The 24,384-nt window shown below is 42.8% G+C and overlaps 1 protein-coding gene and 2 long non-coding RNA genes across 22 annotated transcripts in view; 2 read left to right on the top strand and 1 right to left on the bottom strand.

The window, feature by feature from the left end:
- The window catches only part of LOC135249291 (deleted in malignant brain tumors 1 protein-like), an 82,274-nt gene that overhangs the window by 25,581 nt on the left and 32,309 nt on the right, over window positions 1-24,384 (top strand). For 12 of the 20 annotated variants that reach the window (XM_064324780.1, XM_064324781.1, XM_064324788.1 and 9 more), the window contains 6 exons: window positions 11,904-12,218; window positions 12,713-13,033; window positions 14,057-14,371; window positions 18,297-18,611; window positions 19,115-19,429; window positions 21,286-21,600. The exons of 1 other annotated variant lie outside the window; for it this stretch is intronic. In XM_064324780.1, coding sequence (XP_064180850.1) covers window positions 11,904-12,218; window positions 12,713-13,033; window positions 14,057-14,371; window positions 18,297-18,611; window positions 19,115-19,429; window positions 21,286-21,600 — 1,896 coding nt within the window. Of the gene's footprint in view, window positions 1-11,903; window positions 12,219-12,712; window positions 13,034-14,056; window positions 14,372-16,604; window positions 16,920-17,422; window positions 17,732-18,296; window positions 18,612-19,114; window positions 19,430-21,285; window positions 21,601-24,384 lie in introns of all 20 variants that reach the window. 7 more of the 20 variants (XM_064324775.1, XM_064324774.1, XM_064324787.1 and 4 more) reach the window with 7 other exon arrangements.
- On the bottom strand, window positions 60-3,019 carry LOC135249360 (uncharacterized). The gene is made up of 3 exons (XR_010328661.1): window positions 2,593-3,019; window positions 2,266-2,314; window positions 60-421 (listed from the first exon to the last, which is right to left on the bottom strand). It is a non-coding gene; the product is annotated as an uncharacterized LOC135249360 (long non-coding RNA).
- LOC135249356 (uncharacterized) lies at window positions 4,351-6,828 on the top strand. Its single transcript, XR_010328658.1, has 3 exons — window positions 4,351-4,461; window positions 5,850-6,012; window positions 6,800-6,828. It is a non-coding gene; the product is annotated as an uncharacterized LOC135249356 (long non-coding RNA).

Genomic DNA, 24,384 nt, shown 5'->3' with positions numbered 1-24,384 from the left:
TCTGGACTGGATTCAAGTGGGTGAGTCTGTACAAAGTGAATCACTCTGTATAACATGAATAACTACAAGCTTTTATGGTTTAATAAGAATTCATCAATCCATCCCATTATATTTAATATACTGGTTCTTGGAATTCAGATTGCTTCATGGGCAATTATGAGAATATGCACATTCCATTCCACCTGCAAACTTTTCTGAAAGTAGACATTTTAGTGTAGACATGACCCTATGAAAATATTTTGATTGTAACTTTTTCTTTCAGTATAGAATTACAAGATCACAGCAGGTATTTGCTGAAAATGAGCCTTTCCCTGACTGTGTCTGTCTGTCTCCTGATCCATCCCTGTAGGGGAGAGTGTTCTGGCTGAAAGCCCTCCAGCTCCCAGTGGGATGGACTATGATGATGTGGGGGAGTAGCCTCCTGAAAGAGGAGGAGCACTGTGAGATTGACAGTTTTAACTTTGGAAGTGTCCACCCACAAGTTTGGATAGAAGAACTTACATGGACTCCTTTATCCTACACATCTCAAGCAAAATGTTTTAACGTCATAAAACCATATCCCACTAGATCAGTTATTCATGAATTTATAATTCACCCGAAATTATTTACTGTGGACTCCTTAGCTCATTCATAAATTAGGACACTGGAAATGCTGGTACTTGTATACATTGAGAACAATAGCTTGCATTCACTGACACAATGAGACAGTTACTTTTTCTGACCAAGATGATGATGTACAGCTCAAACTACATCAAGTCAGTACTGGCCACTTCAATATGAAATGAATGCATCAAAATTTTTGGAATGTAAAAATGAAAACTGTGCTTTAGCCTGTGTAAGCTTTTGCTTTAGATTTGTTTGTATTTACATCAAACCATTTCAGTTTTGGCTGCTGTGTTCATCATGTGCAGGTCAGAGCTGTCCATGTTGGCTCTCTGATTGACACATAGAAGGGTAGTCAGACAGCACTTATCCAGCATCCCAACATGCTCATTTGCAAGATCACATTTTTAAATATGCTTTTATTGCACATAGCTGATGAGTTTGTTCATCTTTCCATCTGAGCAGAAGATGAACAAGGCAGTAAGTCTCCACTGGCTGCTTTGTTACTATTCAAAACTATTTCAGTACTACTTATTTCATACTGCTTTCATTACTTCTCAAATTAGTTTAATTTTTTTTAACAAAAATATTTTTTTAACTACTTTTTTATAAATATATATTTTGATGCTAGATCTTGAAGAATTATACTGCTTTTCATAGACAATATTTTATAGAAATGAAATATGATATTTAGCTAAAATACTCAACAATACATGTATTTCTTAGGCTTATGAAGCAATACCAGTATTTTTAACAGCTGTGTGTCAATAAGATATTTTTAAATAAAGCTGAAAGACTGATTGAACTTTGCTCTCTCATTTCCTTTTATTTCTATTCTACATTAATGTATTTGTTCATTCATTTGAAAATATGCAGGGATAGGTATAGTACACAGTTTAGATTGTTTGCAGATGTATGACGCTGAAATAGAGGAAGAGAACCAGAACAGCAGCCATACCACCCTGCACCCTGTTCCTGCTGAATGGCTGAAGCTACACAAATGTGGGCTTTGGGTGGGAGACCACCGGGGAAAACTAAGTTTCTTAAAACTAAACCAAAATTAAATTAATTGCCGTTCTAAGAATCCCTCCCCGTCCCATCCCTCTGGGCATATCGCTTTGTCGTCACAGATCGTACTTTCCCCCTTTTATTTTATAGTCGTTCCCCTCAATTAATTCTCTCAGTGAACACTCCGGCATCTCTGGCGGTTTATATTCAATTCCGTGCTCAACATTCCACGCGCGCTCGCCCGGTTCGACTCGCTACTCCTGCCGTTCCAGCCCAATAAAGCTAGTCTTGTTTATTCTGATCATTATTTGTAGCATTTAATGCTGGATTTAAAGGTGTGTAATCACTCAGATGTAGAGGATGAGTTGGTGGTCAGATGTTTGTGGTACCTGGACCTCCAGGTGAGAGAGACACCTGTGGCCAATGACCATACCACCACTGTCTGTGTTAATGTGTGGCTTTTGTCATTTAACTATACCCTCCTACAAGACAGAACAGAATGTAGGAGAGCAATGAGAGGCCACTAATTAAATAAATAAACTGCACGGATGAATAACCTTAAACTCGCCTCTCCTGGTTTTAATGTTTAAGTCTCTCTGTCTGTATGATATGTCCTGCTGTCAGCTGCCCTGTCTTGGCGGATGCAGTACACACCTGTGTCCAGATGAGGTCAGCAGAGGTCATGTTTCACTGTCAGCCAAAACTAAGAGCAAGTGGGGTAAAAAAAAAAGAAAAAGAAAAAGACTGAAACGATGATTATAAGAAGATTCCCAGTGTGAAAACATCATAGGTGGAACCAGTCCACAGAGGAAGTGCCCGTCCTCCACTGACTAGTTTGCTATCAATAGTTAAAGATGAGCTAAATGGCAATAGGGAGCTAATGGGGAATCTGTCAAAGCAAATAATCAGTGTTTGGGCAGATTATTGCCTGAGGTATTAAACTATGGTCAAATAGACTGCCCGTGTATATTAATTTAATACATGGTTCAGAAGAGCGAGGTCACCCATCCAGGCCTCCAGATGATAGGGGTTTGACCCCAGAGAGGTTCAGCTCTGGAGCAAAATGCAGTGTGAATATTCCCTTTCCTCTGACATCATGCTTCAGTCACCGAGTCCTCCTGCTGTTTGTCTCATCTGTGTGATTGGGGGGAGTGGGGAGAGGGGGAGGGTTGTCTGGGGAGAGGATTGCCTAATGTGTCTGAGGACTCCATCTTGAAAGAATTGCAGATGTCAGCAACCTTCCTCTCAAACAAGGTGGCAGAGTTGGGACACATGTGGTCCCCCCACACAGTGAGGAAGATGATGAGGGAGGAAGAAGAGCCCAGTGATCACAGTTTGAGTTTAGTTGCATTTTGAGGTCAACAAGTCTCATAATCAACCACAAAATGGCCCCCAGATACCAACAAGCTCCCTCTCCTAAACACTGTTTAAAGTTCTTGTGTTGAAGAAGATCTCTGAAACCCCCAAAGTGGATGCTGTAACTCTAACTCCTAAATAAGTATGAAATATTAACTGAAATATAATTTACACACGGAATATGTTGCCTGAGGTGTACTTTCTGAGAGAAATCAGCATGACTCTGATAGGCCCACATGACCTAACCTGACCTGAAGAGCTGCGAAAGTTAAACATTTAACTGTGACACTGAGGAGCTTGCAGAGGCACTTCAACCCCCTCCAGCATCGCAGAGTATCCGAACGTTGCCGGAAGTTGTACTGGTTATCGTGTACGTCTCATTCATCTGCATTTCAGTGCCAAGTTTTTCTCTCCTCTGCAGAGGAGCTGCGGGTAGGAGACGCTCACGTGGTTTATATGCTTTGATCACGCGCTCGCGTCGGAAGGTTATGAGCCACAGCGTCCGCTATTTTTATTTTTTTCTAGAGTTAATCAGATAAGTAAGATATGCCCTGGTATTTTACAGCAGTTCTGTAGCTTCCTGTGGCAGGAAAATAACGGCTATACCTACGCGAGTGTGTGTATGTTTGAAATAAACAAATGCAGCAGGGTTCTTCCACAGGAGAGATTGAATGTACGTGTGTTTGTGTTTATACTCTGGCATACAGGGTGGTGTCAGTTCCATGCCTGGGAGCTTATAAAATATAAATCTTATCATAATAAGTTCCACTTTTAGAGCACGAAATCAGTTTATTGTGTGGTATATTTTCACTGATTCCAAATATAACGGGTGCATTATTTACTGCAGCACTATTTCAATCCAAAGGTCATATAACTCAGTCCGGACACAGGAGTGACCGCTGTCCATTCAGCACCACGTGGTGACAGAGTACCATCTCACCGCAAATATCCATCAGCACGAGGTCACAGATGTGTCTGACACACCACAAATATGCGAGACGGAAGCTTTGATTTCTGTACCGATCATTTCAGCAGCGGTGCACAAACTGTAGCCCAATCTGTTTCGAAACAAGACCGCATTTTCTTAGCAATGACGAAAACTCAGTCTTTGAAAGTCTTTTGGAGGCTCCCAGCATGAGTTCTACAGATACTCACCGTTCTTTGAAACTATATAGTCAATATTTGCGTAGGGCCTATTTTCTTAAAAGCATAATCGTTTTAGAAAGTACTGTAGTTGTGGTGGAGTATGAAACAGATATAGCTTCATGTCAAATAACTGCACTGAACTTCCCACTTTTCTTCGTTTTCCCTTCCCTGGGCTGGCCAATCGGTGCTCAGCTTTTCTTTTCTCAATGACGTCATTACAATTCCGACGGCGGTAAAGTCGAACAAGACTCTGTCAGTGCAGCAGCTCCGTGAAGCTAGCGGCAAATTTTAACGATTTTTTTCACAATTTATTTTGCAACGATACAGGTAATCGATGTCCACTGATCCGTAAGTATTTTGCTAATATTTATCTGTGGTGAAAGCTCCGTTTGCGCACGTGGTGAAGAAGGATAATGAGGATAAAAAGCCTGCTGCTCAAGTTCTTAGCTTGTTGAATTTAAGTTGTTGTTGACAATAACGCAGATGGGCCGCTTTTTAGCTGTATTGTTAGCCACCTTTATTTTATTTCAAAGCAAAATGTGAAGCAATGTGAAGTATTTAGAATATCTGCTAAGTGGCTATAGATACTGTTATAAATATAATTTTTTCTATGCGCAGGATTTTTGGGTGTAAATATGGAAAGTATTGGTGCAAGCCAGATTGTAGCTTGTTCATTAAGCATTGTGATGAAGCGTACAGATTGCTATCTGCCATGCAACTGAGACTTATGAGTGAAACGCATTAAAAGCTGACTAATCCTATTACTATAATTGGAGAGTGGTTTGTGTGTGTGTCCCACCACTCCTCCAATCCACATTCCTCCAGTCCCTCAAACTTCCCCCAAAAAAATGTTCAGGGGGCCGCCCATTGCATATAGTGTTTTCCATCATTTCATTTTTAATGTTAAATAAATAATCGGCAGTTTTACTTTTTATTTTGGAATCCGGAACTACTGTCACCCGGAACTACTTTTCACCAACGGTAAGAATTAGGCTACACCACACACCAGAGAAGGGCTGCGTCCGAATAGTCAAAAAAATTACGTCCTATGTCTTTTCCTAACCACTTTTCCTTGACCTCGATGGAAAGAGTCATGAGGTTAAGGAAAGATGTGAAGGAGACTTCATAAGAACTTAGGAAAAGACAACCGCGGTGCTAAGAGAATCCTACTGCACTTACCTGGCACTTACACTAGGCTACGTAATTACGCGACGGCGGATGTTATTGACGTGGGGGTGGTGAAACTACAATGTTCCGAAGATGGACTACTAAAAGCGCATACTTCGCCCCGTGCGTTCTTGTATGTGACAAATAATTACTATGACCTTAATACAAATATACAATATTATTGTTTATTACTGCATTATAATATGACTGTTGTGTGTGCTTTTTTGGATATGTGCCATGCTTTTTTCATCACATCCCTTCCAAATTCCCCATTAATACTGCTTGGAGGTCTGCCCTTTGCACAGGATATTTTTAAGGGGTGGGGCCACAGGGTCAAGGGGGATCAGGGGAGGCTGTGGGTGAAAGCAGTAGAGAGGTGCAAAAGTCTCAGGGGTCAGGGGAGGGTCAGGGAAAAGAGGTTGCAACGCCCAAAGGGCCCCTTGTTCTAGTTGATTAAATCAGCTGAATTGGTAACGTCCGTCGGTACGATGCTTATGTTGCTCATTGGAAAGATGCAGCGGTATGATGAACAGTGCGACGAGCGGAATAATGCGCGTGCTGTGCGTCAGTGCGCTGCAGGAGAGCTGAACGGGGGGAGTGGCCGCGTTCTCAGTCTGAGTGCTGCGGGACCAGCTTGGACTCCTCAGGAGGAAGAGCTGCACGTGGAGGATGAGGGATTTGAAGATGTGGAGGACAGGGACCCAAAGGCCCATCATCCCGCTCCTCCATCAGGTAAATTACCCACCCCCCCTGCAGCCCTGAGGCCTGTCCCCAGTACCCTCACCAAACAGAGCACTCCTCCCCAGTCTGCCACTGCTGCTCCACCTGGGACAGACCCTCAGGTAAGATTTTACTGTTAACACACAGCACTGGCTTTGTGTGTTAAATGTTTCACTATGAATTGAACCCATAGAAGTCTTATATTTTGTTAAATATTGCACTATTAACAAATGTCTTGTTGTAGAACCTACATTTCTCCATGGAAAGAAAAACTAAAATCCTTATTTTTCTTGTTAAAATGAGTGTAGAGGGTTGGTCAGTCTGCTGGGTTGCATTGTCATAATTATTCTTTTTAAACCTTTAATAAAAATGTATATTTTCACTAAAATTCAAAGTCTTTCGCTGTGTTATTACATCCTATTTTCATGTCTTTTATTTGCTATATGCATTTGCATTTACACTGAAAATCTATCAGGAATATTATCGTTTTTTTAAACAAAATGCATCAGGGCTTTGCTGCATAGGGTTTCACACTGCACTTTGTCTTTTATAGTTTTTTTTTAAAAATTATTGCACACTTTAAAAGATCATCACCTGAACAGGCCTCATACGAAAACATTAAAATCTGAAAATAAGCCAACACAATCACAGTTATGATCAATTTACAAAAGTCCAAATGAAAATCAAAATCTTTGCGGTTTCAACTGTACATGGTGGATGTGTAATGGGTGTCTCTCTGGGGGGTGGACTAAATGATCAGTTCTTTCCAATGGTCCACCCCCCATTTCTCTCTTGCCAGGTTTTTGTTTTTCCTAAAGGCCCAAGACTGCACTGGGTTTCAGACTGCACAGCACGCTTTCTTCTTCTGTGTCTGTCAGCGCAGTGTGTCACAGGGGCGGGGTCTTCTGGTGGGAGGAGTTCTGACAGCCTGCAGTGACGCAGAGTTGGAATATATGGAGAAAATGTAAATGGCGTGCGCTGATTTGTCACTGTGGCTGTTTGAAGTGTTCCTGCAGTGCTCTTATAAGGCAGCAGTGATTGTGATTGGTGGGGGGGAAAGAGTGTGCTCTCTCAGAGGGGGACCGGGTGTGTGCACAGGGCTCAGTCTCTCTGAGAGCTCAGAGGTGAAGGTGTGAGCATCCACTCTGCTCTGAGGAAGGTTTGGTTCATTTGCGCTGAAGATGGAGAGATGTCTGTTCTTTCTCTCTCTCTCCTCCCTGCTCCTGCTCTCCACAGTCAGTGAGTACCAGCTTTATCCTCCTCTCCAGCTTCTCCACACCCAGTCAGGGCTCAGAGACTGGGGGTCAGGGCCAAGGGGTCAGAGGGGCAGCTCTGCAGGCAGGGCAGGGCTCCAGGCCGTCTCTAAACACCAGAATTTACTGTAGTAATATTTCTCTGCATCATTCATGAAGCTTTCATTAAACTAATTTTATTATTAATTATTTAGGAAATGTTTCTGTATTTGATTCACTGGTATATAAAACATGATATTTGAATAATCCAGCCAAGATAAAGTTTTTTGTTTGATCATGTTTGTGTTTTAGTAAATATAAATATATGTGAATATAAAGATCTTTTTCAAATATTGTTTTTATCGTTTCCGTGTCTATGTAATTTGGCACCTGATAGTCATGAAAAAGTCCAGGTATTAGTTGGCGTTCCCAGAAATACCTGATGTTGATGCGTGAAATTTATATCATAAGTTAGCCAAATTAATATTTTCACTTTTTGTAGTTGCAAGTTGCTTTTTATTAGTATATTTTTTATAAGAACTCTTCCGTCTTTAGTGCGTTATAACGGAAGGCACAACGGAAATGTGACGTACTCTCATCAGTGATACATTTGATGCTTTTATGGCAGCACATTAATAATATATTGCACTTATTAAAACGTTCTCATATCATAAAACTTATTACAGCAACTTTTTTTTTAAAAAAGAAAAAAAAACTTGGCACATGTTAGCGCATCAGTGGTAACACCTGCTCAAACCTCAACTTCAAAAGCAGGACTGAAGCAGCGTTGATCCAGAGTCAGACTTCCTGTGTATATCTTAAAATAGCACACTCTGAACAGATAATATTCTCCACCACTGCTTACGGCTGCAAATGGAAAATATTATTTTATTTGAAACTCACATAAGTTTGAATATGTGACATTTTTCATGCAATATTTTACTATCAATTTAAAAACATGCAAATTTTTCAAATTAAATAATTATTGAAATTGCACAAGAAATATAACGAGGACATACTCCATAGGATGAACGCTGAAAGTATGAAAGTGATTATTAAACAGGAATTTTGTAGAGCTGAACTACTAACGTCAAATAAATAAAAATATAAGCCAACAATTCAAATTCATGTTTAATCCTCATTGTGGATACATACCATTTCACTGAAAACATATTATATGACATTTAATTGGAAGAGACTTTTATTCAAAGTAATGTACAATAAGTGCATAACAACACCATCACTAATGTTAAATATTAAAACAGTATAATGTACATCTACGTGCGCCCAGGGCTGTACATAATATCATTAAATGGTTAAAATGCATTCCAGATAAATCTCCTTTTTCACTGATAAATGAGTTCTTATGAAGATGCACTGAGCTTGGTAGGAAGAATGGTCTCCTGTTGCTCGTCTGTGTCTTTTGAGGAGCCGTACTCTGCACAGCCAGCATTTTACGATGCACAGGAGTTTACTGAGGTTCATGTCTGAGTGACCATTCAGCCAGGAAATGCAACAGAAGGTGAAAATTCTTGAAAAGTACTGAACTGCAATAAACACGCTTGACGTTCCAGTCTACTTCTAATGTTCTCAGTTTCTGTGGAAAGTAGACGCTGGTAAGGCTGATTACATTTTGAATAGATCTGTGTCTGTACTCCGCCTGAGATATCTGCAAATGTCAAATCTCAGGTTTTTAATACCATCTCATTCACAGGATTCTCATTTCCTATTTTCAGTGCGGCAAAACAGTTCTTATGTCTGAGAAAGTGAAGGGGTTTTCTCCACCTTGTGGCCAAAGTGTGCACCTGCATTCTGTAGGGGCTTAATCTCCATGAGGGATAAGCACCAGTGGCGTCACTAGGGTTGGTGACACCCGGTGTGGTCGACCGTTGGTGTCACCCGATTTTGTCGATGGGGGGAGGGGCGTGTTATGATGCACTGTCAGGCCATGCAAGTGCCATCTGCGTATTCAGTCATGTGACCGGCCTCACTGGCAGAGCTTGTGTCACTGCGTACAAAGCCAGGGTAATAGAGCACAACCTAGTGGTGTGCCTGTGTTCCTGCAGACGCTGCTGGGGGCATATCCTTTAAATTCTCAGCAAAAACTTGGGGTTTACACCCATGGTAAACCAGGCTAAACATTATTGAGAATCTATAAACAGTGGTCCTACACAAGAACCAGGTTTATCTATAAGATGTTTATGTACAGCACTGTGTGCCGTAGTTTTTTTCATGTTTGGTTTATTGACTGTTCATTTCCGTTTAGTTGCGTGCTGATGTGTTCCAGTCTTTTATTTTGAATTGTTTGTTTATATGGTTTAGTCGTAAATCTTGGTTTTCGGGATTTTTATGCTCAGCTTTTTTTCTCATAGTTTTACATTCCTCATCAAACCATTTTCATTACCTTCTTATTATCATTTTTCATATTTGTGGTTTTTAACTTGGATTTTTTAGCTACTTAAAAATTTTTTAAAAGTTATTTATGACCGGGTGTAGGAGCCATTATGTCGGTTTTATAGTAATTATAATAAGAACCCCAAAAAACTATTGTGGCATTTATTTGTTCTGTTCTACATTTAAGTTATAAAGGAATTTATTATGCATTTGTTATTTATTGTTTAGTGTGTATTAATTATTTTATGAGTGTGTCCCTCTATAGGTGAAGGGGGAATAAATTATATTTAAGATGGTGTGGTGACGGGCCGGGGTAGGCGGTCAGGAAGGACGGTCATTGACCGTGTTTGCACAAACCAAAGTGGACCTGTGGAAGCTGGAAAAGTTTAAATGGACTTTTATATTGTTTTTGTTTATTATTGCAGTTTATGTTCATTTCATTTGTAAATAAATTCAACAAGAGCAACAACAATAATACGTTTTTATTTCAATTGCAATACGCGTCAGACAACTGCACCTAACTGCTCCCAGTGAAGTGGATAAAAGTGGGAAAACGTTTCTGGAACATAGGAAACAAAGGATAGAAACTGAACCTATTTTTACCACTACACCGGGTCTACGCCTTATTTTGAGGGTTGATACTGTGTGTTTTGAAATATTTCTATTAGAATTTTTATTTAATCACTGCCAATTGCCTCTTTGTATAAATGTGTGCTGTTTGGAGCCCATCTGTAGAAAGGATTGAGGTTATGTATGTGTGTTGGACTGCTGTGTTCTCTTTATGAACTCAGTGATCTGACTGTGATCTGATAAGGGTGTTTGTGGTCTGACAGTAAATGCATTTATGGAGGAGGGGTTTAGGTCCGTGATGGCATAGTTTACTACACTGTTACCAAGAGCTGAACTGAATGTACAGTATATCTACCTAAAGAGTCCCCTCTGATCATGCCATTTATTATATAGAGACCAAGACTTTGACAGAGATTCAACAGTGCCTTACCATTTTTATTAATTACTCTGTCATAATTATTTTGCAAGGATAAAGTTGATAAAGTTGTGACACGGATTAGTTGCTCCAAATATATGACAAATTCCCAATTTCCGAAGGACTAAAGTGAAGTTGTTTACCTGTCCTGGAGTTAAAATCTCCACATAGGAGTACCTTCCCCCGGGCCTGGGAGTTTCAGATTTCCGTGTAGAGATTTAGGAACATGTCCTCTGAGTAATAAAGGGATTCAGAGGGTGTATATATGCTGTACACAGGAATAGGTGAGATTTGAAGGGATGTGACATTCCTTATTTTTATCAGATATGCAAGTCTGCTATTTTGATTATTTTCATTGAGCCTGCAAGCTCCTACTTATACCATATTATAATGCCCCCAGAACCTCTGGCATGCTGGACATTGCTGTGGTTGAGGGATGGCAATACTATTTCTCTGTATCCTAAGGGACAGTAAGATGATACATCTCTATGCACCTCGTCTCCTGGAGGATTAAAATATCTATATATTTTATGCTACTGATAAAATCTGGATTTGTGCTCTTCAGCCCATACACTGAAGAACAAAAGCCCTGATTGTTCCAACTGCTAATTGCAAGTGATCTCATTACATAAACAATTAATTGCATAGAATGGGGCATAATGACAAACTATCAACTAATTTAATTATTGATTAAATTATATTTAATCAATAATTAAAATATAATTGTAGAATATTTATTATACATATACGTTTATACCTAGCCAATTATTCTGCTGATTATGCTGAGGATTTGCCGTATTTCTCCCATCTCAGAACTGGGCAGTCCTTGGTGTTGCAGCAATAGCTGCATAACTCTGCGGTAGTGGAGGTTGCTCTGTCTCTCATGTTATGGATTGATAGGTGGTTCCAGTGCCTCCTTCAGATCAAGTTTCTATTGACTTTTGAGTACAATAGTAGAATGCAGGACCTGGGGGGTTTTCAGGATAGGTGGTGCCATGGGGAGGCTGAGTGTAGTCTAGCGGGTGGAGATTTAATATTTAACAACATACTAAGAAGAGGGTGTCACAAATGGTCATAGATTTATTTTTGTAGAAGCTTGCGTTCCATTGCTTTGTTCGACTTCTATTTCTCTTTTCCTTTTCCCTATTTAATCTGTTTGTTTTTTTGTGTCTTGGTATTGCTATTCATTTTGATATGGTGATTTCTTTATTTTAGCTGCTTTTGTTGTTGCTGAATGACTGTATGTGTTGTGCAATAAAGGCTTGTTAAAACTCTCTCTCTCTCTCTCTCAGGCAGTGAGGATGTGAGGTTGGTGGATGGTGTCAGCCCCTGTGCTGGGAGAGTGGAGGTTTACCATCAGGGAGAGTGGGGGACAGTGTGTGATTATCGCTGGGATATGCCAGATGCTGGGGTGGTGTGTAGACAGCTGGGCTGTGGAAATGCTGTAGAAGCACCAGGAGGTGCTCGTTTTGGCCCAGGGTCTGGGAGAATATGGATGGATGATGTGTCCTGCGGGGGATCAGAATCCACACTGAAGACGTGTGGGTCACGAGGGTGGGGTGAAAATGGCTGTCATCATGGATGGGATGCTGGAGTGATCTGCTCAGGTAGGACTCAGTGTTATTCAGCTCTTACCAATGTTCTTATACCAACACAGGAATTTGGATTTAAATGAGGATATATTAGTTTCATTAATGCATATATTATTACATAACTAAAACATAGTATTGCATTTTAAAATGTGTGTTATGAAGTAAATTACTGTGTTGCTCCTTTCACTGAACTAATTCAGCACTTACGCAGTCACAGCAGAATCTTTGTGTTTCTGATGTATTTCTCTTTTTCTGACGCTATCAGAATGTTTATTCTTTTAAATTTTAAGTCTGTAGCAGAAGTTTACATGTGATTGGCTCATCACATGCTGCAGTTCATACAGGAATGGCTCATCTCACGCTGCCGTTGACGTGAGATTGGCTCATATCACACTGCTGTATTCCATGTATAATAGCTGTGCAGTCCTGTATTCATGCAGCTGTGCTCACTGTTGTCTCTGGAATAAGGTGCCAGTCGTTGCAGATGATTCTCTTTTTTCCCTGTTTAGCTCCAGCCCCTCGAAAGGTCAGGCTGGTGGGCGGGGCTGATCTGTGCTCGGGGATAGTAGAGATGCATCATGGGAGCTCCTGGGGCACGGTATGTGATGCTGACTTTGACCAGCGGGACGCAGAGGTTGTGTGCAGGGAGCTGGGCTGTGGAGTTCCTAAAGAGCTGTGGGGGGCAGCTGCGTTTGGCCAGGGGGAGGGCCAGATGTGGGCAGAGGAGATTCAGTGTTCAGGCAACGAATCTCACATTTGCTTCTGTCCCAAAGCACCCTCACAGAATGAATCCTGCTCCCATGGAAACGATGTGGGACTGGTGTGTTCTGGTAAGAGTCATTTGTATACTGTGTGTTTCAGTGACACTGGGTTAATATAGTCTTAAACAGATTGTATGCATTTATATTTAAGAAGATCAAGATATTCATTCATTATACTGTGAAATGTTGCATGTCAGGGGCTGTAATGCTGGATATTGTGATGCAGATATAATCTGTAAAATGCAGTGAACACTATAGAGGATGTCCAGCCCATAACCCTCTGATAGGGGAAGCACATTATATGTACCATAGACACACAGGAAGGGGAAGCACACAAGGCTATCACAGCCTTCCTGTGAGCTGCAGGAATTCACGTACAGGCATTTCTGAGCAGCAGCATCTCCCAGTGTTTGTGAGTTTAATTTGTGTGGAGTTTGTATGATCTCCCAGTGTCTGTGAGTTTAATCTGTGTGGAGTTTGTATGATCTCCCAGTGTCTGTGTGAGTTTAATCTGTGTGGAGTTTGTATGATCTCCCAGTGTCTGTGGTCTGTGTGAGTTTAATCTGTGTGGATTTTGTATGATCTCCCAGTGTCTGTGTGAGTTTAATCTGTGTGGAGTTTGTATCATCTCCCAGTGTCTGTGTGAGTTTAATCTGTGTGGAGTTTGTATGATCTCCCAGTGTCTGTGGTCTGTGTGAGTTTAATCTGTGTGGATTTTGTATGATCTCCCAGTGTCTGTGTGAGTTTAATCTGTGTGGAGTTTGTATCATCTCCCAGTGTCTGTGTGAGTTTAATCTGTGTGGATTTTGTATGATCTCCCAGTGTCTGTGTGAGTTTAATCTGTGTGGAGTTTGTATCATCTCCCAGTGTCTGTGTGAGTTTAATCTGTGTGGATTTTGTATGATCTCCCAGTGTCTGTGCGTTTAATCTGTGTGGAGTTTGCATGATCTTCCAGTGTTTGTCTGAGTTTAATCTGTGTGGAGTTTGTATGATCTCCCAGTGTCTGTGAGTTTAATCTGTGTGGAGTTTGTATGATCTCCCAGTGTCTGTGAGTTTAATTTCTCTCTCTCTCTCTCTCTCTCTCTCTCTCAGGCAGTGAGGATGTGAGGCTGGTGAATGGAAGCAGCCCCTGTGCTGGGAGAGTGGAGGTTTACCATCAGGGAGAGTGGGGGACAGTGTGTGATGATGACTGGGATATGCCAGATGCTGGGGTGGTGTGTAGACAGCTGGGCTGTGGAGATGCTGTAGAAGCACCAGGAGATGCTCACTTTGGACAAGGGTCTGGGACAATATGGATGAGTGAAGTGTCCTGCATGGGATCAGAATCCACACTGAAGGAGTGTCGCTCACAAGGATGGGGTAACAATTACTGTGGTCATGGAGAGGATGCTGGAGTGATCTGCTCAGGTAGGACTCAGTGTTATTCAGCTCTTACCAATGTTCTTATACCAACACAGGACTTTGGATTTAAATGAGGATATATTAGTTTCAGAAATGCATGTATTATTACATAACTAAAACATAGTATTACATTTTAAAATGTGGTGTTATGAAGTAACTTACTGTATTGCTCCTTTCACTGAACTAATTCAGCACTGTGAGAGATTAAACTCACAGACACTGGGAGATCATACAAACTCCACACAGATTAAACTCACAGACACTGGGAGATCATACAAACTCCACACAGATTAAACTCACACAGACACTGGGAGATCATACAAACTCCACACAGATTAAACTCACACAGACACTGGGAGATCATACAAACTCCACACAGATAAAACTCAGACGAACACTGGGAGATCATACAAACTCCACACAGATTAAACTCACACAGACACTGGGAGATCATACAAACTCCACACAGATTAAACTCACACAGACACTGGGAGATCATGCAAACTCCACACAGATTAAACTCACAGACACTGGGAGATCATACAAACTCCACACAGATTAAACTCACAGACACTGGGAGATGCCGCTGCTCAGAAATGCCTGTATGTGAATTCCTGCAGCTCACAGGAAGGCTGTGATAGCTCTGTGTGCTTCCTCTTCCTGTGTGTCTATGGTACATATGGTGTGCTTCCCCTATCAGAGGGTTATGGGCTGCACATCCCCGCCCTCTATAGTGTTCACTGCATTTTACAGATTATATCTGCATCACAATATCCAGCATTACAGCCCCTGACATGTAACATTTCACAGTATAGTGAATGAATATCTTGATCTTCTTTAATACATATTAAACAGATTGTATGCATTTATATTTAAGAAGATCAAGATATTCATTTGTTATACAGTGAAATGTTACATGTCAGGGGTTGTATTGCTGGATATTGTGATGCAGATATAATCTGTAAAATGCAGAGAACACTATAGAGGGCGAGGATGTGCAGCCCATAACCCTCTGATAGGGGAAGCACACCATATGTACCATAGACACACAGGAAGAGGAAGCACACAGAGCTATCACAGCCTTCCTGTGAGCTGCAGGAATTCACATACAGGCATTTCTGAGCAGCGGCATCTCCCAGTGTCTGAGTTTAATCTGTGTGGAGTTTGTATGTTCTCCCAGGGTCTGTGTGAGTTTAATCTCTGTGGAGTTTGTTTGATTTTTCTGTGTCTGTGTGAGTTTAATCTCTGTGGAGTTTGTATGATCTCCCAGTGTCTGTGTGAGTTTTTTCTATGTGGAGTTTGTATGATCTCCCAGTGTCTGTGTGAGTTTTTTCTATGTGGAGTTTGTATGATCTCCCATTGCATGGCTTTGGACCTTCATATTTGCAGGATTTGATTGAACCTTATGTTCCCTGTCGTACCCTGCGTTCAGCTACTGCTGAACTTTTAGTGGTTCCTCGTTGCCGATTAAAAACAGTTGGGGGAAGAGCTTTTAGTTGCGCTGCACCGTGCCTCTGGAATTCAATCCCAAGCCATATCAGAGGTGCAGCTACAATTGGTTCATGCTTAAGAAGATCAAGATATTCATTCATTATACTGTGAAATGTTACATGTCAGGGGCTGTAATTCTGGATATTGTGATGCAGATATTACCTGTAAAATGCAGTGAACACTATAGAGGGCGGGGATGTGCAGCCCATAACCCTCTGATAGGGGAAGCACACCATATGTACCATAGACACACAGGAAGAGGAAGCACACAGAGCTATCGCAGCCTTCATGTGAGCTGCAGGAATTCACATACAGGCATTTCTGAGCAGCGGCATCTCCCAGTGTTTGTGTGAGTTTAATCTATGTGGCGTTTGTGTCATGGTTCTGTGTTTTCCTGTCTGTGTTTCCCTTGTTGGGCCGCCAGATGGCGGCACTTCTGTTTTGTGTCCTGCTCCCCCCTGTTAATTGTCTGATTGTTTTCTATTGTCTAATTATGAGTTTGTATGATCTCCCAGTGTCTGTGAGTTTAATCTGCGTGGAGTTTGTATGATCTCCCAGTGTCTGTGAGTTTAATCTGTGTGGAGTTTGTATGATCTCCCAGTGTCTGTGTGAGTTTAATCTGTGTGGAGTTTGTATGATCTCCCAGTGTCTGTGTGTTTAATCTGTGTGGAGTTTGTATGATCTCTCAGTGTCTGTGAGTTTAATCTCTCTCTGTCTCTCTCTCTCTCTCTCTCTCTCTCTCTCTCAGGCAGTGAGGATGTGAGGTTGGTGAATGGAGGCAGCCCTTGTGCTGGGAGAGTGGAGGTTTATCATCAGGGAGAGTGGGGGACAGTGTGTAGTTTTCACTGGGATATGACAGATGCTGGGGTGGTGTGTAGACAGCTGGGCTGTGGAGATGCTGTAGAAGCACCAAAATATGGTCACTTTGGCCCAGGGTCTGGGAGAATATGGATGAGTCATGTGTCCTGCATGGGATCAGAATCCACACTGAAGAAGTGTCGCTCACAAGGATGGGGTAACAATTGCTGTGGTCATGGAGATGATGCTGGAGTGATCTGCTCAGGTAGGACTCAGTGTTATTCAGCTCTTACCAATGTTCTTATACCAATACAGGACTTTGGATTTACATGAGGATATATTAGTTTCATAAATTCATATATTATTACATAACTAAAAGATAGTATTGCATTTTAAAATGTGGTGTTATGAAGTAAATTACTGTATTGCTCCTTTCACTGAACTAATTCAGTACTTACGCAGTCACAGCAGAATCTTTGTGTTTCTGATGTATTTCTCTTTTTCTGACGCTATCAGAATGTTTATTCTTTTAAAGTTTAAGTCTGTAGCAGAAGTTTACATGTGATTGGCTCATCACACGCTGCAGTTCATACGGGATTGGCTCATCTCACACTGCTGTGGACGTGAGATTGGCTCATATCACACTGCTGTACTCCATGTATAATAGCCGTGCAGTCCTGTATTCACGCAGCTGTGCTCACTGTTGTCTCTGGAACAAGGTGCCAGTCATTGCAGATGATTCTCTCTTTATTCCCTGTTAACCTCTAGGCAACGTCAGGCTGGTGGGCGGGGCTGACCTGTGCTCTGGGAGAGTAGAGGTGCATCATGGGAGCTCCTGGGGCACTGTGTGTGATGCTGACTTTGACCAGCGGGACACAGAGGTTGTGTGCAGGGAGCTGGGCTGTGGAGTTCCTAAAGAGCTGCGGGGGGCAGCTGTGTTTGGCCAGGGGGAGGGCCATGTGTGGGCAGAGGAGATTCAGTGTTCAGGCAACGAATCTCACATTTACTTCTGTCCCAAAGCACCCTCTCAGAATCAGTCCTGCTCCCGTGGAAACGATGTGGGACTGGTGTGTTCTGGTAAGAGTCATTTGTATACTGTGTGTTTCAGTGACACTGGGTTAATATAGTCCTAAACAGATTGTATGCATTTATATTTAAGAAGATCAAGATATTCATTCATTATACTGTGAAATGTTACATGTCAGGGGCTGTAATGCTGGATATTGTGATGCAGATATAATCTGTAAAATGCAGTGAACACTATAGAGGGCGGGGATGTGCAACCCATAACCCTCTGATAGGGGAAGCACACCATATGTACCATAGACACACAGGAAGAGGAAGCACACAGAGCTATCACAGCCTTCCTGTGAGCTGCAGGAATTCACATACAGGCATTTCTGAGCAGCGGCATCTCCCAGTGTCTGTGTGAGTTTAATCTGTGTGGAGTTTGTATGATCTCCCAGTGTCTGTGTGAGTTTAATCTGTGTGGAGTTTGCATGATCTCCCAGTGTCTGTGTGAGTTTAATCTGTGTGGAGTTTGCATGATCTCCCAGTGTCTGTGTGAGTTTAATCTGTGTGGAGTTTGTATGATCTCCCAGTGTCTGTGTGAGTTTAATCTCTCTCTCTCTCTTTCTCTCAGGCAGTGAGGATGTGAGGCTGGTGAATGGAGGCAACCCCTGTGCTGGGAGAGTGGAGGTTTACCATCAGGGAGAGTGGGGGACAGTGTGTCATTGGGGCTGGGATATGCCAGATGCTGGGGTGGTGTGTAGACAGCTGGGCTGTGGAGATGCTGTAGAAGCACCAAGAAATGCTCACTTTGACCCAGGGTCTGGGAGAATATGGATGAGTGAAGTGTCCTGCAGGGGATCAGAATCCACACTGAAGAAATGTCACTCACCAGGATGGGGTGTACATTACTGTGGTCATGGAGAGGATGCTGGAGTGATCTGCTCAGGTAGGACTCAGTGTTATTCAGCTCTTACCAATATTCTTATACCAATACAGGACTTTGGATTTACATGAGGATATATTAGTTTCATAAATGCATATATTATTACATAACTAAAAGATAGTATTACATTTTAAAATGTGTTGTTATGAAGTAAATTACTGTATTGCTCCTTTCACTGAACTAATTCAGCACTTACACAGTCACAGCATAATCTTTGTGTTTCTGATGTATTTCTCTTTTTCTGACGCTATCAGAACATTTATTCTTTTAAAGTTTAAGTCTGTAGCATAGGTTTACATGTGATTGGCTCATCACATGCTGCAGTTTATACAGGATTGGTTCATTTCACACTGCCGTGGACATGAGATTGGCTCATATCACACTGCTGTATTCCATGTATAATAACCGTGCAGTCCTGTATTCATGCAGCTGTGCTCACTGTTGTCTCTGGAATAAGGTGCCAGTCATTGCTGATGCTTCTCTCTTTATTCCCTGTTTAACTGCAGCCCATCGTAAGGTCAGGCTGGTGGGCGGGTCTGACCTGTGCTCTGGGAGAGTAGAGGTGCAGCATGGGAGCTCCTGGGGCACGGTGTGTGATGCTGACTTTGACCAGCGGGACGCAGAGGTTGTGTGCAGGGAGCTGGGCTGTGGAGTTCCTAAAGAGCTGTGGGGGGCAGCTGCGTTTGGCCAGGGGGAGGGCCCGGTGTGGGCAGAGGAGATTCAGTGTTCAGGCAAGGAATCTCACATTTACTACTGTCCCAAAGCACCCTCACAGAATCAACCCTGCTCCCATGGAAACGATGTGGGACTGGTGTGTTCTGGTAAGAGTCATTTGTATACTGTGTGTTTCAGAGACACTGGGTTAATATAGTCCTAAACAGATTGTATGCATTTATATTTAAGAAGATCAAGATATTCATTCATTATACTGTGAAATATTGCATGTCAAAGGCTGTAATGCTGGATATTGTGATGCAGATATAATCTGTAAAATGCAGTGAACACTATAGAGGATGTGCAGCCCATAACCCTCTGATGGGGGAAGTACACCATATGTACCATAGACACACAGGAAGGGGAAGCACACAGAGCTATCACAGCCTTCCTGTGAGCTGCAGGAATTCACGTACAGGCATTTCTGAGCAGCGGCATCTCCCAGTGTTTGTGAGTTTAATCTGTGTGGAGTTTGTATGATCTCCCAGTGTCTGTGTGAGTTTAATCTGTGTGGAGTTTGTATGATCTCCCAGTGTCTGTGTGAGTTTAATCTGTGTGGAGTTTGTATGATCTCCCAGTGTCTGTGTGAGTTTAATCTGTGTAGCCTGTGTGTGTGTGTGTGTGTGTGTATGGGTGTACAATACAATAAGCTCTTGTACAGCACTCTTCGTGCGTACATTCCAGGGTGCTTTACGAAATAAGTAAATAAATAAATAAATATATATATATAAATAAATGAATAAATACATAACCTAAGAAGTCAAAACTAAGAGGAGTATGCACATGAGAACAAATAAGTCTTAAGATATGATTTAAAAGAACCAATTGTAGCTGCACCTCTGATATGGCTTGGGATTGAATTCCAGAGGCACGGTGCAGCGCAGCTAAAAGCTCTTCCCCCAACTGTTTTTAATCGGCAACGAGGAACCACTAAAAGTTCAGCAGTAGCTGAACGCAGGGTACGACAGGGAACATAAGGTTCAATCAAATCCTGCAAATATGAAGGTCCAAAGCCATGCAATGCTTTGTAAGTAGTTAGCAACACTTTAAATTCAACCCTGGATTTAACAGGGAGCCAATGCAATGATTTAAGAACAGGAGTGATATGCTCTGAGCGGCGTGTGTGGGTAAGTACTCTGGCTGCTGCTCTGGGTGTGTGTGTGTGTGTGTGTGTGTGTGTGTGTGTGTGTGTGTGTGTGTGTGTGTGTGTGTGTATGTGTATGTGTGTGTGTGATTTGTCGTATGTACGTGTGTGCATGTGTGTGTTATTTGTCGTATGTACGTGTGTGCATGTGTGTGTTATTGTACGCCTGTGTATGCGTATGTCTGTGTGCCTGAGTGTGTGTGTGTGTGTGTGTGTGCGTGCAGGTGTGTTTGTGTGTGTGTGTGTGCATGAGTGGGCGTGTGTATGTATGTGTGCATGTATGTGTGTGTGTGTGTGTGTGTGTGTGTGATTTGTCGTATGTACATGTGTGTGTTATTGTATGTGTGTGTATGCATGTGTCTGTGTGCCTGAGTGTGTGTGTGTGTTTGTTTGTGTGTGTGTGTGAGTGTGTGTAGGTGTGTGTGTGTGTGTGTGTGTGTCTGCATGCATGTGTGTGTGAGTGTGCGTGTGTATCCATGTGTGCGTAGGTATGTGTGTATGCATGAGTCTGTGTCTGTGTGTGCGTGTTTGTGTATGTATGTGTGTGTGTGTGTGTGTGTGCGCATGTGTGTGTGTTTGTATGTGTGTGTGTGTTTGTGTGTGCGTGTGCGTGTGCGTGTGCGCGTGCGCGTGAGCGTGCGGGTGTGCGTGTGCGTGCGTGCGTGTGTGTGTGTGTGTGTCTGTGTGTGTGTGTGTGTGCATGTGTGTGTGAGTTTGTGTGTGTGTGTTTTGTACCTATGTATTCTGTTAGCCTCTTCCCTAAGTCTCCTTTATTTTCTCAGTGTTGGTCAGATGCTAACCCCACTGTGCTGTGTGTAGGGTACACTGAGTCCAGGCTGGCTGACGGCCCTGATAACTGCTCTGGTCGAGTGGAGTTGCAGCACCTGGATAACTGGGGGACAGTGTGTGATGCATGCTGGGACAGGAGAGCCTCCAATGTCCTCTGTCAGCAGCTGAAGTGTGGGACTGCAGTGGCAGTGCCAGGACAGGCCTGGTTTGGAGAGGGGAGTGGGCCAATCAGAGCCGATGTGTTTGATTGCCATGGGAACGAGACACGCCTCTCACACTGTGCTGTTTCCTCATGGAGCCGAGCTTTGCTCTCACATGGACAGGATGCTGGAGTCATCTGCTCTGGTGAGGAGTCCTGCTCTCTGTACTGTGTACATGGCACAATATAGCACACGTTTACTGCAGAGAGAGAGAGAGAGAGAGAGAGAGAGAGAGAGATCTGAAGGCAGTGAAGAGTAACCAGCTCTACCCAGACAGAGATCCCCTGTGACAACTGGCCATCAAAAGAACATTTTTACAAAATATCAACAAAAAACATAACACACCCACTACATCTAGACATTTTGACAAAAATCAACAAAAACTATACATTGACAGCATGAAGAAATTAAACAACAAACTGGAAATGTATTGTGCTCTAGGCCGAGATTGCTCCCTGTCAGAATATCTCACTAGAGTTAAAAACCAAGAGCAAAGGCACTCATTAATAATGTACAGACTCAGTGACCACAGCCTTGCCATCGAAATTGGTTGCCACAAAAAGACCTGGCTGGCAAAAGAGAACAGGCTGTGTGCTCACTGCAATCTGGCAGGTGGAGACAGAGGCCCACTTCCTGCTTTCCTGCCCCATGTACCTCCCAATCAGAAACCAATATTTTCCCAAATTCACTGAACAGACTAATCAGTACCTATCGGAACCAAATAAATAAATAAAAATTCTGGGGAATTTCTGAGGAAATCGCAAAAGAGGTGGCAGCCCAGCATGTCTCTGCCTGCCTTAAATTAAGAGAGGGTGTGGGTTTAACAGAGGAGTCTAACCCTATCCCTAATACACTTGGGTTTATCAGAGGAGTCTAACCCTAACCCTAATACACTTGGGTTTATCAGAGGAGTCTAACCCTAATACACTTGGGTTTAACAGAGGAGTCTAACCCTAACCCTAATACACTTGGGTTTATCAGAGGAGCCTAACCCTAATACACTTGGGTTTATCAGAGGAGTCTAACCCTAACCCTAATACACTTGGGTTTATCAGAGGAGTCTAACCCTAACCCTAATACACTTGGGTTTATCAGAGGAGTCTAACCCAAACCCTAATACACTTGGGTTTAACAGAGGAGTCTAACCCTAACCCTAATACACTTGGGTTTATCAGAGGAGTCTAACCCTAATGCACTTGGGTTTATCAGAGGAGTCTAACTCTAACCCTAATACACTTGGGTTTAACAGAGGAGTCTAACCCTAATACACTTGTGTTTACTTATTTTTATTTAATTTAACCAGGTTAGTCTTATTGAGATTAGAAATCTCTTTTTCAAGAGAGACCTGGCCAAGAAAGCAGTAGTTGATTGCAGACACAACAAAATTTCAACATTTAACATATTATAAAAGCAGACAAACAGCAATGTTCAAAGTTTATCAGAGGAGTCTAACTCTAACCCTCATACATTTGGGATCCTCAGGCTCTGCCCTCTCAGCTCTGGGGCGGGACTGTGCGGCTGGCTGGAGAGGGTGCGTGTGAGGCCAGGTGGAGGTGTACTACCAGCAGACCTGGAGCAGAGTGGGGGGTCCTGGAGCTTCAGTGAGGCCTCGGTGGCCTGCAGGCAGCTGGGCTGTGGCTCTGCAGTGCAAGTCTACAGCTCCCTCCGTCTGGGACGGGGCGTGCGGAGTGTCTGATGGGGTTCAGTGCTCGGAGAGAGGCTCACCTGGGGAACTGCAGCACTCCACACAAACTCACCTGCAGCTCCAGGGAACAGGTGTCCATCGTCTGTTCCAGTGAGTACAGGTTACTAATGAAGCTTCTCTGCAGTTTCTAGCTGCTTGTTTGACATGAGGGGATATAGTATACTCAACCTAAAGGATTTTTTAGAAGTATTAGGAATCAGAGTATTTAAAACAGACAGAGCTTGTGTAAATACTCAGATAACTTCTCTCTATTTCTCTTTCTCACCCCCTCTCTCTCCCCCTCTCTCCCTTTTTCTCTCCCTCTCTCTCTCTGTTTCTCCCTCTCTCTCTCTCAGATCACAGGACTCTCAGGCTGGTGGGGGAGGGGGACTGTGGACGGTGGAGGTTTCCACAGGGCTCTGGGGACAGTTGTGATGACTCCTGGGACCTGGAGGATGCTCAGGTGGTGTGCAGGCAGCTCCAGTGTGGGACGGCCCTCAGTGCCCTGCTACCCTCCTTCTTTGGGCCAGGAAATGGACCCATCTGGCTGGATGAGGTGGGCTGTGTGGGGAACGAGACGTCCCTGTGGGACTGTCCCACAGCCGGATGGGGACAAACTGACTGTGGACACAAGAAGGACGTGGGGTCGTGTGTTCAGGTTTGGAACTCATTGGAACATCTAAAGTTCCTGCTTTTGCACTGACACTAATTTGGTGTGAATACATGATACCTGATTGGTGAGGAATTTCAGGTGTTCAAAGTGATGAGATTTATCTCAGGAGAGCAGTGGCTAACAGAACACACATCCTGACTTATACCTGCATCTGATACATTTACCTTTCTATCCTCTGTAATTTCTGGGACAAGATTTTAAGGTTATGTTTATTTTTAAACCAGATTTCTAACATTGTTGTTGTAGAATTCAAGGAGATGAGACTGGCCGAGGGCTGTTCTGGGAATTTGGAAGTTTTCTACAATGGCACCTGGGGCAACGTGTGCTTCAATCAAATGACTACAGACACAGCTACTCTCATATGTCAGGAGCTGAACTGTGGGAAGAGCGGATTTGTGTCTAAAACACAGTCAAGACTGGAATCAGCTCCAAACTGGCTGGATCAATTCAGATGTCGCCGACATGACTCCACTCTGTGGCAGTGCCCATCAAAGCCTTGGGGTGAGAATACCTGCGGGCAAACCAGCGTGGCTTCACTTACCTGCACAGGTAAACCTCACTCTACTGCAGAC

This window comes from Anguilla rostrata, chromosome 2, assembly GCF_018555375.3.
Source record: "Anguilla rostrata isolate EN2019 chromosome 2, ASM1855537v3, whole genome shotgun sequence".
NCBI classification, from domain to species: Eukaryota; Metazoa; Chordata; class Actinopteri; order Anguilliformes; family Anguillidae; genus Anguilla; species Anguilla rostrata.
This window is presented reverse-complemented; position numbering and strand designations above follow the sequence as displayed.